Source organism: Haliotis cracherodii, unplaced genomic scaffold (genome assembly GCF_022045235.1).
Source record: "Haliotis cracherodii isolate W230 unplaced genomic scaffold, xgHalCrac1.p SCAF_3, whole genome shotgun sequence".
NCBI classification, from domain to species: domain Eukaryota; kingdom Metazoa; phylum Mollusca; class Gastropoda; order Lepetellida; family Haliotidae; genus Haliotis; species Haliotis cracherodii.
Genome location: NW_027266286.1, coordinates 50418624 through 50433838, shown reverse-complemented (window position 1 = coordinate 50433838; position 15215 = coordinate 50418624). Strand labels below are relative to the sequence as shown.

Here is a 15215-nt window from a genome sequence, read left to right as displayed (position 1 = left end):
AGACTGTAAGAAAGCAAGACAACAAGGAAACGTTGCTTAAATTGAAATAACTGAAAATCAAAATCCAATTCGTGCCATATTATTAATGGTTTCTCATACTATAATAAATAATGGGTTTGCACCACCTCCATCCGGTTACAGGCCGCTGCAATATACCTGGAATAATGCTGACTGTGGTACTCATTCACACCAATAACCATGAACTAATTGATCTCTTTGCTGATATTTCTGATAAACGTACCCTGGACAAGAGAGGGTTATATATGGGGAAAGACAACATGATGGAGGTAGACTGCATGAATGTCTTTATTATTATCAACACTATAGTGCATACCAGTGTTTACAACTGCAACAGGCAACCAAAAACCACTGGCTGCATTTAAAACAATAATGATATTGCACTTACAACACATATTAACAGACAGGTATGCATATGGCAAGTAGCAACTGAAAGATACTGGCCACCACACAACAGTACCAGATATACATGTGATACACACACTTGTGGATATGGATATACATGTAATATAGAGAGAGCTGTGGGTATTGATACATGTGTGATATATTGAGGTTTGTGTTTGGTAGAATGCAAATTCTTTACAGTTGAAATCCAATACATTTAGCGATAAAGAATAGTCTTGTTTCCAAATAACTACACAGAAAACCATTAAACAATGCAATCAGAATACCACAGCACACATACTGCACTGTTTTGTCACTGGGATAACGTAATATTTTATTTAATCCGAAAGAACAATGAACTTCCTCGTAAATCAACACAAACAAAATATTGTAGTTTTTATTGAGGCTGATCATGTGCTTAACACAGTCACCTGGTTGTGAAAAATCAAAGTGTCTCATTAATCTTGGACATGTTTCGTATCCTTGCCACCTCTGTTATACTGGTATGTCATGGTGTAAACTCAACGTCACAATTCCATGATGAAAGCAGGGAAATGAACTTTAACTTGGTAAAAATGTTTCTCTATTTTTTATTTGTCACATTAAGCTCAGGTGTCGCTGCTTCCTGGGACAGCAACAGATTTTCATTTCTTCAATAAGCTGCACCAATATAGAAATAATGTCACAAATAATATTGTTATACAAGTTATTCAGGTGAGGTTTGGAAAAAAAAATGTAGTCACAAAACACTAGATTTGTGGGGTGGGGTGGGGTGGGGTGGGGTGTGGTGTGGTGAGGTGGGGTGGGGTGGGGTGTGGTGAGGTGGGGTGTCATGCTTCACTGTCTGGTGTCCTTCAGTCCAGATCTAAACATAATTAGTGCAGTGTAAGAGATCGAAACATTGTCTCTGTGTAATTAGTGACATTAACTGCTAGATTGATCTTCATCATGAAGTTCAAGGACAAAATGGTGTGTGAGAGAACTGTGTGAAATCTGAGACACTGTCAGTGGGAAAATCATTAACTACCTGGTTGACATATATCATATGCTTAAATTTGCAGACAAAGGGGGCTTAGAATGAATTGAGGCAATCTTGCAAGGATTGTCTCTTGACCCTAGTTCTTCCTTAAGTAAATTACTCACTGAATTGACCGAGTTTTGAAGGACAATTTCAAATCAATAATGTAAATAAAAAACAAAACAATAAATCATCAAAAACTAATAAAACCATTGTACTGCAAGAACTGAGTATCATTCAACAAAGATCTTCTAGCCATAGCACAAGTCATTTTCACTGGCATCTACATTTGATTGTTTTAGGTGATTAACCAATCAAACTATTCTACAAGAAGCATCCCAAACTAAGGTAGAAACACCTATTGTCTTCTTGCCTCCGATATGTCAACTTGTTCAAAGCTCCACAAAGAAGTGTTGTTGTTCAATAAAAGTAAAATGGTAAAACTCAACAACATTAAGCTCTGCTAAAATGCATCCATCAGCCATACATGTACATAAATGTACAATAAAAATGGAAATATTAACCTTCACCAGGAATCTGGTCTAAATACATCCAAGTACTTATTTGAAGATATGAAATTATTTTGATTTAACAAAATAACAAAATCCTTGAAACAAGAGGTACAATCCATAACCACTTAGACATGTAATTAATATTAATGTTCACCTATATATGTTACAATACCTACATATGTAATCGATATTAGTGTTCATCTTTACAATACATACATATGCAATCAGTATTAGTGTTCACCTTTACAATACATACATATGCAATTGATATTAGTGTTCACCTTTGCAATACATACATATGCAATCGATATTAGTGTTCACCTTTACAATGCATACATATGTAATCGATATTAGTGTTCACCTTCACAATACATACATATGCAATTGATATTAGTGTTCACCTTTACAATACATATATATGTAATTGATATTAGTGTTCACCTTTAAAATACATACATATGCAGTCAATATTAGTGTTCACCTTTACAATACATACATATGCATCTGATATTAGTGTTCACCTTTACAATACATACATATGCAATAGATATTAGTGTTCACCTTTACAATACATACATATGCAATAGATATTAGTGTCCACCTTTGCAATACATACATATTCAGACAAGCCAGGAGATAACAAAACGCCAATGCCATGGAATTTAACTATACTATGCTTTGGTCATAAAGAATTTATACAACAAAAGCAACAACATATCAACATCTGAAAATCATATATACAGAATGATAATTGATGTCATGGTGCATGTATTTAATCCAATAATTTGTTTCAGCTATTATAATAAATATATATCTTTTAACAATTGATGTTAATACATTATTCCATATTTCCAAACACTGGGAAAAAATGTTGTTTTAGTTCATAATCTTAAATTGGTTATCATGGTTACTAAATATTTGCTCAACATTTTCACAGCTAGGTGAAACATGGCAAGTGTGTGATACGTGAAACATAAATGAGTGATTCACATAATATGCTGAACTTGGTTCTAATGATATAATCTGCAAGATATCAGTCAAAACCGATATGTAACTTATCGACCCTGATTCATTAACATCATACATGATTATTATCATGTCATATATAATAGAGGTGAAATGCTTCATTAATTCATTGCCATTAAGTTCGTGATTCAATCTACAATATCAATGTGATTCTACCAATTCATAATAAAATCAGACTGCAGTATACAGGATACCATCCGCCATTTTGGAAACAAAGGGGCCATTCTTTTCGGCTGCCACTTTCACTTGACTCATAATTATTCAAGGAGGGTGGGGGGGTGTATTTAATAAATTCCTTATTTGTACTGTTTTTCAGCTTTGTCCCTCTGTTGTGTGTAAATATTAAACAAATATGTCAGACAAGTATCTTGCAGTGTACCAAGGAATCACAATCCAACCTCGCAGTAACAGCACTGTAGCATAATAAAATACAGATATCGTATACATTCATCAAAACGCAAACTTTGAAATTTGATTTATGAAATTGAATGCAAATATGTAATTACACCTAACTAACCAGAGACTTGCAATGAAGTAGCAATGAAGTAGCACTCAAATTTACATGTATCCTTTACTAAAGTGTCCATGCAGAACGATCACATTGTTTATTGGACATTGTGCAACACTGGAATATTGTGAGCCTCATCACACTATGACAGCATCACACCACTACAATCATGCCCACTTAGATATGGTACAGAAAACATACAAATCTGTCAAATCATACAAAATGTTGAATAGACATACACCGTATCAAATTACGTGCCTACCAACACTCAGCCTGCACATACCACAACAAGCATCATATACACGCACAGTAATTTTGGCATGTGAAATATTTGGTTACATATATGTAGTGATAGTGAAAACCAATCAACATAAAGGCGCTGATTTCCATTCCTCTTCACCAGTGTTTTACTACATGTAATTTCACCCAACGGTTTGTTTACCATTGGCAGGCCACACTACACGTCACACACAGATATCATCAACACACCGCCTAACACACTCCAGCAATCATGTCTGAGTACAACTCTGGGGTATTGTTTGAGTCAGACAGTACAGCCAACTGTAACAGTTACAACACCTAATATAATAATTAGCCACATCTACACATTGTTGCAATATGTCAACAGTCTTTCTCACATGTTGAATACTTGAAGCATTTTTAATCTGGCAGGCTTGGTTATGTTATTTCTTGAAGCATAAATCATTCTTGTTTCCAAAGATTGCAAAGAAGCATAAGTACACTTATGCTAATGTATACAAAAAAACATGCACCGATTTACTAAATTTGCATAAGACATTGTCACACATTGTCCTTCCATAGTTAAAGAAACTCTTTCAGCTGTATTTGCCTACATTTACATGCTTAAGCCGTTTCTTGATATTCAGATGAGGAAAAGCCTAAAGTGTAAATCATGACGTACTGACCTGATCTTAGAGTGAGTGAGTATGGTTTTACGCCGCTTTTAGCATTATTCCAGCAATATCACGGTGGGGAACACCAGAAATGGGCTTCACACGGGAATCGAACCCGGGTCGTCGGCATGACGAGCGAATGCTTTAACCACTAGGCTATCTGACCGCCCCCTGATCTTAGAACCGCCATAACCCTCAGTGATTTTTTCTGTTAACCCTTACAAAAAAGAAAGCTTACAGCAACATGTGTACACTGAAAAAGTGAAAGATAATGAAAGCAAATCCAATCAAACATTTGCTCAATATGAAACAAAATCAACTCGCATGCTCCTGAAACAAGCTTACTGAAGTAATACTGACACAAGCATCCATGTCTTGCACCTCTTACTGCATGCACAAAAAAAAAATGAGTTACAGCCGGGACTGTAGAGGGAGCTGTTCCGAGACAACATACATGTAATACATTGTGAACATGTAACTCACCTAAAAACCTCCATTGAACACTACGAGCTGTGTAAATGTTTGATTGGCATTTAGAAGTTCTAGAACACGACCAAAACATTTTCATGGATAAGAACTTATAGTCCTTCATTGCCCTGCCCTGCATACTTGGACAGGATAAACTTAATGCCAATTTGTTCAAAGCAGGAGAATGTGTGTTGAAATAATATTTCAGGTAGTAAAGTAATAAATGATGCAAACTGCTAAAATCTAGATGATTGCATTTCTGGGACTCTCGTTTCCATCCTGTCATCCCTATGTGAGGGAGTATGGTCTTACGCCGCTTTGAGCAATATCCCAGCAATATCCAGGTGGAGCTTCACACATTGTAACCAGTGGGGAATTGAACCTGGGTCTTCGGCGTGAAGAGCAAACACTTTAACCACAAGGCTACCCCCACAACTTCATCAGACTGTCTTCACTAGGAAACGTCATTTTATTTGAAGTAAATGCAAGTGATATGAGAGATGATCGGATCGATCAATAGGAAGGATATAGAAGAGATATAATTGCATAATAGCCACTGGTGGGGCTACGACCAAGCCCAGAAACTTAAGCCTAGTTTGGAAAGGGGGGAAACTTGACTCTTACAGTCAGTTAACTCCCTTGCCTCGGGAAGAGATTATGTGACCTATCTATCTAAAAATATTTTGGATATGGTACCTTTCAGGAATTAGCTTTATCAGTTTTTAATTAACATACAGCAACCTAGAAAACAACAATCAAGAACAATTAAATGAGTTATTACTCAGACCTTGAAATTTGTAGAAATAAAGATGTCATTTAGATCTTTGATGAACACAGTGGAAGACAATGCATCATGTGGGATCAAGATTTCAAGTTTGTTCTATTAAAGAAGTCATGCTAGGTGAGCTACAGATCCACAGTAACCATGGTAACAGACAACACATATGAAGTGATAATATACAGCCCATACACAAGACTTGCACATACTCCTTATCTGCCATCATCACAAGCTATTCATCGTCATCATCATCATCATCATCATCATCATCATCATCATCACACATACACCCTCCATCAAACACTGCAAAGCCTGGTCACTATCAAACTCTGCATCAAATTGTATCCTTGCAGTCATACCAAGCTCCACCGCTGCAACCAGCTACAAAAATCTTGGAGAAAATGGCGAATAGCACACACATTCATAAAGAACAAAAGTCTTACATGATACAAGGCTGAGAAGAAAGATGAAGGTAGTGTTCCTGTAAATATTCTTGTCTATATTGTGGAGTCAGAGGCCCAACATGAAGGGGAGTTCAGATACATGGAAATGAACAGTTTTTGTGAGTTCATATCAACACAATAAATATATATATCCAGTACCTGCAGTCAAGAAGGAGGACACATTTGTCATGGGTCCATCTCAAGAAACTGTTATATCCTTCTGTCAAATTTAATTGACTAATGTCTTTTTGAAAACTGGTCAATAATGATGGAGAATGTTGGTTCTGTTTTGTAATTTGAAGCCATGAACAGTTCGTGATTGACAATAGGAAATAGTCTGAAGCTACAAAACCCACAAGATCATACCAGTTTTGAGAACAAGCATGGAGTATGCGGGATAAAAATGCACACAGATGACCCACAAATGTAATATGGCAATTAGAGGAGAGCTAAGAGTAGCTGTGTTGTAATGTGAACCCACAAGCAAGGGTCTGGTGCGGACAGACCAAGGATCATAATCAGGGCAAATCTGGGATTCAAACCCACTATCAGCTGATCCTGGCATCTGCAGCACATAAACTGCATTGCATTGCCCACTGGCCCGCCCCTGCTGCCAGTCACAGCATGCTGAAACGAAGCAACGTGATTGAGATCATGTCAGAATCATGTTCTTGTCTGTTCATACCTAAAACAATAGGCCTACCTCATCAACCAACTGAACAAACAGGTACATAGGATTGTGCTATCTAATTACAATGGGGTGGGTTTATACACGTGACAATATAGCAATCAAGTTTTAGAATATCCGACTTCGAAACTGTAAAGTAGCAAACATCATTAACTGAAAATCTATTCATGTTCTCCATAATGTGCATTTTATCATCTTGCTTGGAAATTTGATGGTGCCTCTCTTCAAAGAAGCTATCTAGTATTTTAATGTCAGCAGTAGCTTACCAACTGGATGTCTAAAGCTAATCATGCTACTACACATAGCAATGATCAGGTCATTAGCTACTTCAAAAATAAAGATATTATCTTTGGTAAGAAACTTGGGAAAACTTTCACCAAAATAAAACTGTTAGGATAGGAAACCAACTTCTGTACGGTTCTCAAGAAGAGTGTGTGAACCACAGCAGTCAGCAGGTTAGGATACAAAAATAATGAATTCTTAAAATTTGAAATCTCTTTTGTTTTGTTTTGATTATGAAAAAATAATATTAACCACGTTGCATTTATGAGTCTAAAACCAACATGTCCTGTTCTAACATACCATGTAAAATTAAGCGGTGGGTTAAAACTGTCCATACGTTTCTTAAAATGAAAAAGGAATTTGAAAAGCAAACATGAACTAACCAGCAAAACCTAAACATCATTCCTGTGAATTGATCAAAACAAGAAGTTGATCTACATTCCACCGGCCAACTATATGATTGTCATTTTCTACTGCAACCTTCAGATTACTGCATTTCCAAAACACTGTGTCACTCTTTTTGTCTTATATTGCAAACTGACTTTCAAAGTTGTAGATTCGTTGCTGTTGAATTCTTCAATCTTAAATACAAAATACTAAAAATATAAGATTGTGGAGACATTACAGAATCCTGTTCTCTAGGGTGCTATACGTGATTACATGTTTCACAAGCTTGTTAGACACCTTGAAATTCAATAGAGCAGATCAAAAACGCTCAAAGTATTAAGCAAAACAAAAAATAATAAAGATTCTACAATTATTAGCTTGAAATGCGTTAATGCCAATTTTCTAACAAGTTCCAATATTTCAAATGAGCATGTTAAAATCATCATGATCCATGGTTAATGTTCTAATCAGGCCATTTCAACAGGAAGTTTCATCTAAACAAAGTTTAAAAAGCAGGGCCAGATACCATTGGTCATATTCAACTAGTCCAACCCTTATTTCAGACTAGTGCTTTATGTGAAGTAACATTATTTTGTGAGAAAACAACTAGATTCTTTTCTAGCCTCAGACTAAGTCTCTTGGCCATGTCTATCCCAAAAAGTTGCTATGGAAACCTCTCCACATTAGCTAGTTGACTAGATAATAAAGAGTGAAGCTGAAACACCAGGTGAATTGTTAGTGTGATTGAACACAACCAGACACATGGAACAGCTGGACGTAATTAACGTCAACAAACCAGTCAGGCATGGTAAATAAGTGTTTCAAAATTCTGAATGACACACATTTTCTGATTATATTGATAGAACACTTTTGTAACACAGACAGTAATATAGTCCAAGTGGTACTATAGGTGGGATAGCATGGTGATGAGAAAGACATATAGGTCTCCCATTTCGTCATCATTTGTCTCCATATCATCACCACGTACACGTGCAAGGCTTCATAACAATTACCATATAACACATTATACCTATCAGTGTCTATGACATTTCATATTTTAACTTTATTTCCTCAGGGATCTGAAAGATTCTACTGATCATATACATTTGGATCTTTGGGTTCATTGGTCAGTGTGAAAGGGAGGTAACTCTAAACCACTGTATCACACCTGTGTTGCCCCACCTGATTCTGAGAGATCTAACATCTGTGATGTACAGATTGGAAGACAATGCATACTAAATTGAATTACTTAAAACACCAAATAATCCTTTTCCAATAAGGCTAAAAAATTAATAGCCTTGGTTCTCAGACACCACCCGCTTCATCCGTCTGTAGCATGTTTTCTTTTTATTTCCATTTTCAAACAAAATCAAATAAAAAAAATCCTAATACTTAAAAAGCAATGCGATCTCGTGTTATCGTCATGGTGGCAATAGGAGTGTGCATGCTTGTTTATGTAGGGAGGCCCTTTCCCAGGTTGATTGTACACAAATGGTTTGGTTACATACGAGTTTGAACAAGCAAAAAAAAACAACCACCACCCGTCTGCAATATATTTTCTGAATTCATTGCCTGAGAACCAATTCTTTTATTTTTTTAACAACAAATTTGAGCAGATAGAAGGCGAGACTTGTACTTCTATGCTTCATATGATGAGAACACATTCATAAATGTAGAAACCCACCGACAACCACACCAACTTTTTTCTTCATCACAAAATGCCAAACTCGATTAAAATTAGAATCCTTAACAGTCTTAAATAATATATGTATCCTTATGTCATGTCAGGAGTTTGATGATGATAAGGATTTGCATGTTATACAGAGACAGTTACAGATCTATAGCATAAGGTCCTTACAAATCCAATAGTAAGTACATCAAATACAATGAAGACTATTTTACATTACTTAAATCCCTTTGGTGCCTTTAGAAGAAACATGAGTCACATATCATATAAGTAACAACACCTATAGTTGAAACACCAAGGTACAATTGACTGGATAGCAATATGTAGCACTTCTGCTGATGGTAGTGTACTATTACAATATCTATAGTGGGTCCAAGTCTAAACAAGCCATTGCACATAAATTGATGGAAAGACTTAAGGGAGGTAACTCCATCAACAACATCCACCACCCTCAGGATCGCCTTCAAGAAGATGCAGATTATCTTTCGGCCGAGAAAATCCAGGCTTCACCCCATCCCACCCTTCCTCCAGTTTAATATGGCCATCCTCCAATTGCTGATATATGTCCCGTGCAAGCAACGCAAAGGATTCTTCAATATTTTTGCCAGATTTTGCTGAGGTTTCCAAAAACTTGTGTCCATGAATTTCAGCAAAACGTCTCCCTTCCCGTGCTGTGACCTGGCGTTGTTCTTCCATGTCGGACTTGTGGCCCAGCACAAGGTAAACAGCCTTCTGTGGCTCTATGTGCATCTTAGATTCCTCATACCAGTCCTTTATGTTCTCAAACGTGCTACGTTTCGTTATATCATAGATGATCATCACGCCAACTGAATTGCGGTAGTAGGACCGTGTGATGGACCTGAAGAAACAAATGCATCCATTTTAAAAGAGAAACATATTTTGGAGCAAGTGAATGAGCATGTTTTAACCCATGGACATCAACAATGAGCTTCAAAACCAAATATGGCATTCATGTTTGGAATTAAAGAACGAATGCCAATTGACAGTCCAAGGTTTGATTCAGGTCTTTCAACATCATCAACACCACTTATAACTAACATTTTATTATGTATATTAGTCAAGCAATGAATTATTGCACTAATTACACAGAGACAATGTATCAGTTTCACACATGCCTCTACACAACTCATGACTAGACTGCAAACACATCTTCAAACTGTAACATCTGTCATGTCTGTTCTGGTGTTACAATCAATCACTTTACTTACCCTTGAATCTATTCTGTTTCTCAACATTGATCAATGGATCTTCTATTAATAGTAATATCAGTCATGGATATCACTGTCAGTGTCTATAAGATTATACATGTATTTAGGCATGACACATGACATGACACTTCTCAAGTGTACCTAACTTATGTCCTATCAAGATCATGTGCACTAAACCATTGCCTAACCAGTGATATCATTTATCGCGTTCTAGTCCTGAACTACTACTAACACCCGTGAAGATCTGGGGTAGAACAGCTCTTCATGCTTGCTGTAAAAGGCGACAATGCTTGTCGTAAGAGGTGACTAACAAGGTCGGATGGTCAGGCTCGCTGACAGGGTTGATGCATGTTATTGTATCCCAATTGCGTGGATCGATGCTCATGATGTAAATGACTTGATTGTCTGGTCCAGACTCAATTATTTACAGACCGCTGTCATAGAGCTGGAATATTGCAGATGCGGCTTTAAAAAAACGAACAAACATGTATCTTGTTTCACAGGAATTGCACAAAAGGGGCATGACATGTAGTACAAACAACTTGATCAAAGCATTGCAATGATCTAAAACTGAACATGCTTGTATGGCTGTGATAACATAGTGTATTGATTGGGCCATTGGTACCAGGTTTTTACTGTATATATACATATGAAGACTTTGTGATAGCCTCTCTAAAATTGACTTCAGGTGAATTTGTCCCATGCAAAGTCTGGTGTTCAGAATCAAAGAACAGGACCTTTTTCCAATTCGCTTTTCTACCCTATGCCCCACCCACTGCCATATGTCCCCTAAATCTGTGTTAACACTCCTGTCATTGCTTTTTTCCCATACTTTACAAACATACAGAACTGTTATCTGTCAACCTATTCAGGGAGTTCCTAGTTCTATTTATTATACACTTGCATAGATCCATAATAGTTAATCTGACCTTGCATCTTCCCAATGCAAGTGAGTTAACTGACTATGAAAGTCCAGTTTCAACCCTTGCCGAACTAGGCAATCACTATAGCGCAACGAAATCGAAATCCGGTTCGTAAACTGTCATGCAGATGTCGGTCGATTGCAGGATTTGCTAATCATTTGCACCTCGAAATCATTGTCAACAGATATTTTCCAAATATTTTCATGTTCTTAATCAAGGTGCTCAAGTGATTTGATGCACTTCGCGATGTAAGACCCATTTTATCACAATATAGATCATGACCATTGACCAGATCGTCTTGACTGGGCGCCGCCATTTTTTTTTGAAGCAAATACAAGTGATACTAGAGGTGGAATCTGATTGGTCCGTAGGAGAGGCATAGATGGGCAATAACTCGTAACAGCCACTGGTGGCGCTATGATCGAGCCCAGGAATTCCAGCCTAGTTTGGCAAAGGTGAAAACTGGTCTTTTGAAGTCAGTTAACTCCCTTGCCTCTGGGAGAAGATGACCTTGCTGACTGGCTTACTTATTGTGGCATGTTTGTTTGCTGCTCAGATTCACAGAAATCATGCTGCAAACAGTATGTGCATTAACTACTTGGTGTTGAAAATCTATACTCAGCATATAACAGTGAAAACAATTATTACTTAAATATATGGACATTATAAAAACCAAGCTACTAGGGCTCAGACGAGTCCAAATTTACTACATGGATACCAAACCCACAATTACCAGACCCAACCTGGGTACCCGCTACAGCTCTCAAGAGTTTGGTACAAAATGTCCAGTTGGAAATAGTTTGAGCGTAGCCCTGGTAAAATGTAATTAAATATATGTATAAAACGATCTTGTCATGCATACACTGAACATGCTGAAGTTGACCTAAGTGTTATTCTTATTTAAACCAATAAAGGTCAAAGCAATGGTGCTTAGTCAGAAAGAAATGCGAACATTAGTGACTTGTACTGTAACCATAGAGTTCTAGATATTTTTAATCATTAAACAATATATCACATGACTAACCACTGGTCTGGGTAGTCCTGTGGGTACCCGGGTCCTACTCAGTACACACCCGAAGCTACAAATACAATAAAACGACCAGTTATCTTTTTTTTAACTTGCTTTAAAAACTCTATGTGTACAAAATTTGAAATACACTGAACAGCATGACAGTTTTAATAGTATAGGGGGTGTAAAGAACACCATGCATACGCTAACCAACATTGGATAACCATTATCTTGGTGTATGACTATCAAAAATCAGTTTCAGTGAAAGTTTGGTACAACTAGAATGCTGTAAGTGTAGACAGGTTCAGCTATCTGACTCTATTTTTTACTAAATGCCATAAGTTTACAATAAACTTAAAGAGAGTCTCTGCTCCACAGTCTTGTACCCATTGAAACATTGAAATTACTGTGAGGTATAAAACTTGGGACATTGTCTCTGTGTACTAACTTGTCTGACTCATCTACATCATTAAACTGAACTAGCGGACAAACAAAGGTGTTTGATGCTTTGAGCATGTTGATCTCAGTGAGGGTCCATTTGCACATTAAAACCCACTAAAACATGCTAAAAATACTTGAACTGAAGGAACTTGCTGACTGAGATATCAAGAGACTGACTGTCCAATCCCATTTGAAACACCAAACAAATCATCAGTTGCCATGATTATCAGGGCAAACTGGGGAGCAGTGCACTTTACTGGTGCACTTATTCAGATTTCAATTGGCGCTGCTTGGAGGACTGATCTCACATTGCTAGCTTGAAGCTAAGCAAAGCTAATGAGTATATCTAATTTGCCAACAACACTTTATAAAAGGGAACATGGGCGCTACAAAAAAACCTAGTGTTCATTTACCAAATGATCAGCACCTTATTGTTTACCTTTAACAGTTTGTGTGCATGTGCAGTAGTCATTTTCTTCGTGAAACTTGATAAAAAATTACGATTTTCGTCAAATTATTTTGGATTAAACTGTTATATAAGATAGAAAACCCATACCCTACTTCATATCTACCCGGTAACCATGCTAACCCTAAGGATCGTACATGTGTGTTTGGTTGGCAAGTGGTCCCCAGCCCTGAAAATCAGACCCGTGAAGATCCGGATCAAGATTAATTTCTACCACTGCCAGTTCACAACTATGCTGGTGACCCGTGAAGATCCGGGGTAGAATAGGTTTTCAGCAACCCATGCTTGTCGTAAAAGGCGACTATGCTTGTCGTAAAAGGCGACTATGCTTGTCGTAAAAGGCGACTAACGGGATCTGGTAGTCAGGCTCGCTGACTTGGTTGATGCATGTCATCAATCCCAATTGCGTGGATCGATGTTCATGATGTAAATCACTGGATTGTCTGGTCCAGACGATTATTTACAGACCGCCGTCATACAGCTGGAATATTGCTGAGTGCGTCATAAAACAACAAACCAAACCCTTAGGATCATAAAGGGGTGTCTGACCAGAAGAGGATACCTTGCCCTAATGATCGTAAATGGGGTGCTTGATCTGAAAGGGGATCCAAGGGCTAAGGATAAGAGTTTGAGGTAACCTACCCTAACCCTACTAATCCCAAGGATCAAAGAGGCATGACACATGTGAAGCGAGAGCCACAGTTGGCAGTCTGAGCCAATTAATGCTATGTAAGCTGTGCCTGGTAAACTGCATTGTTGCCCTGTATAGTAGAACTACACTAACATCTAGTCTCTGAAATGAATATATTTTACAGAAAAAAAACAGTTGTTAAATTATAGATATGAAATGGAATAAAAAGGAGCCCAGAGACTTTCTTCATTATCTGACACTGCAGTAATGCAAAACATTATTAAATTGCATGGGGGGTATTGGATATATGTCTCAGGGTCTGTATGACACACTATAGTAGTACACCTGAGAGACGTTTTGCAGTGTAATTTACTAGCTACACTTTCAATTTTTAAACCCTTTACTGTACAAAGCATATAATGGATTATTGACAGCCTTTTCTTCATATAATCAGTAGTGTTTCGCAGGGTTTTTGTTACCACTGTCTCAGTGGGAACTTGGTAGGAAATTGGCAGCCCATCAGTGGTAGAAACTAACATGTTTAGCCCACTAGTCCTCATAATAGCCAACATATTGCAAAACCCTTAAACATGGCAAATGTATAGATACCTTAACTATTGGGCAGTTTGGCAAGGACTACAGAATCAGTGCCAATTTCTAATGCAGCCCATGCTGCATAGGTACTAAGACACATTCATTGTCCATTCTCAAATATTAAGCAATTTCTGTGTAATAATTATGTTTCAGCTCATATTTGACAGTGGCAGTTCACATACATCAAAGGCAACACTCTTTTATAGATAAAGATATCAAATAATCCCATGTTCAAATTCGATACTGGTGCCAACAATTATCTACCTCCTTGTTCATGAGAGATGCTTGATGCAACATCACGCCACTGTATTATCAATGAAGAAGCCATATTGAATAAATTATTTTGGTTCCACATGGAAGTTAATCTTTATAAAAGACAATTCACCTAAATCGTTCCTGACCCGCTGTGTCCCACAGTTGGAGTTTCACCCGAATTCCAGGTTTCACCTCGATAAGACGAGCATAGAAGTCTACCCCAACCGTGGGATCGCACTGCTCTTCAAACTTTCCGTCCGTGAAATACCTCAGGATAGACGACTTGCCTACAGTGCTGTCTCCGATCAAAATCAGTCTGAACTGATATTGGAAGATTGGTTCAACCATTATATATGAGATAATTTGTAACCACTGTCACTTTAGTTCATTACGGGTATGAAAAACGTCACACGAATCTGAAAGGGGTTTCCCAACCTTTGAGATTCACCAACTTCCTGTCTCGTTTGTTTGATCACGTGGGTGGAATAAGTGCCAGAACTGTAAGCGGTTCACCGATTGGATTGTCTTGTACCTCCCTTGAATATCTTGTCCAA

General features: G+C 37.5%; 1 protein-coding gene across 1 annotated transcript; it reads right to left on the bottom strand.

The window, feature by feature from the left end:
• Positions 1-885: 885 nt before the first annotated feature.
• Positions 886-15121, bottom strand: LOC139473552 (ras-related protein Rab-39B-like). Its single transcript, XM_071256201.1, has 2 exons — positions 14792-15121; positions 886-9972 (listed from the first exon to the last, which is right to left on the bottom strand). Exons 1-2 carry the CDS (start codon positions 15007-15009, stop codon positions 9546-9548), a joined length of 645 nt encoding a protein of 214 aa, XP_071112302.1. The 5' UTR covers positions 15010-15121; the 3' UTR covers positions 886-9545.
• Positions 15122-15215: the final 94 nt, after the last annotated feature.

Coding starts and splice junctions, on each gene's coding strand:
- LOC139473552 (XM_071256201.1), bottom strand. CDS start 15,009: ATGGTTGAACCAATCTTCCAATATCAGTTCAGACTGATTTTGATCGGA. Junction 9,973..14,791: donor GCGGGTCAGGAACGATTTAG/GTGAATTGTCTT, acceptor TTGTTTCTTCAG/GTCCATCACACGGTCCTACT.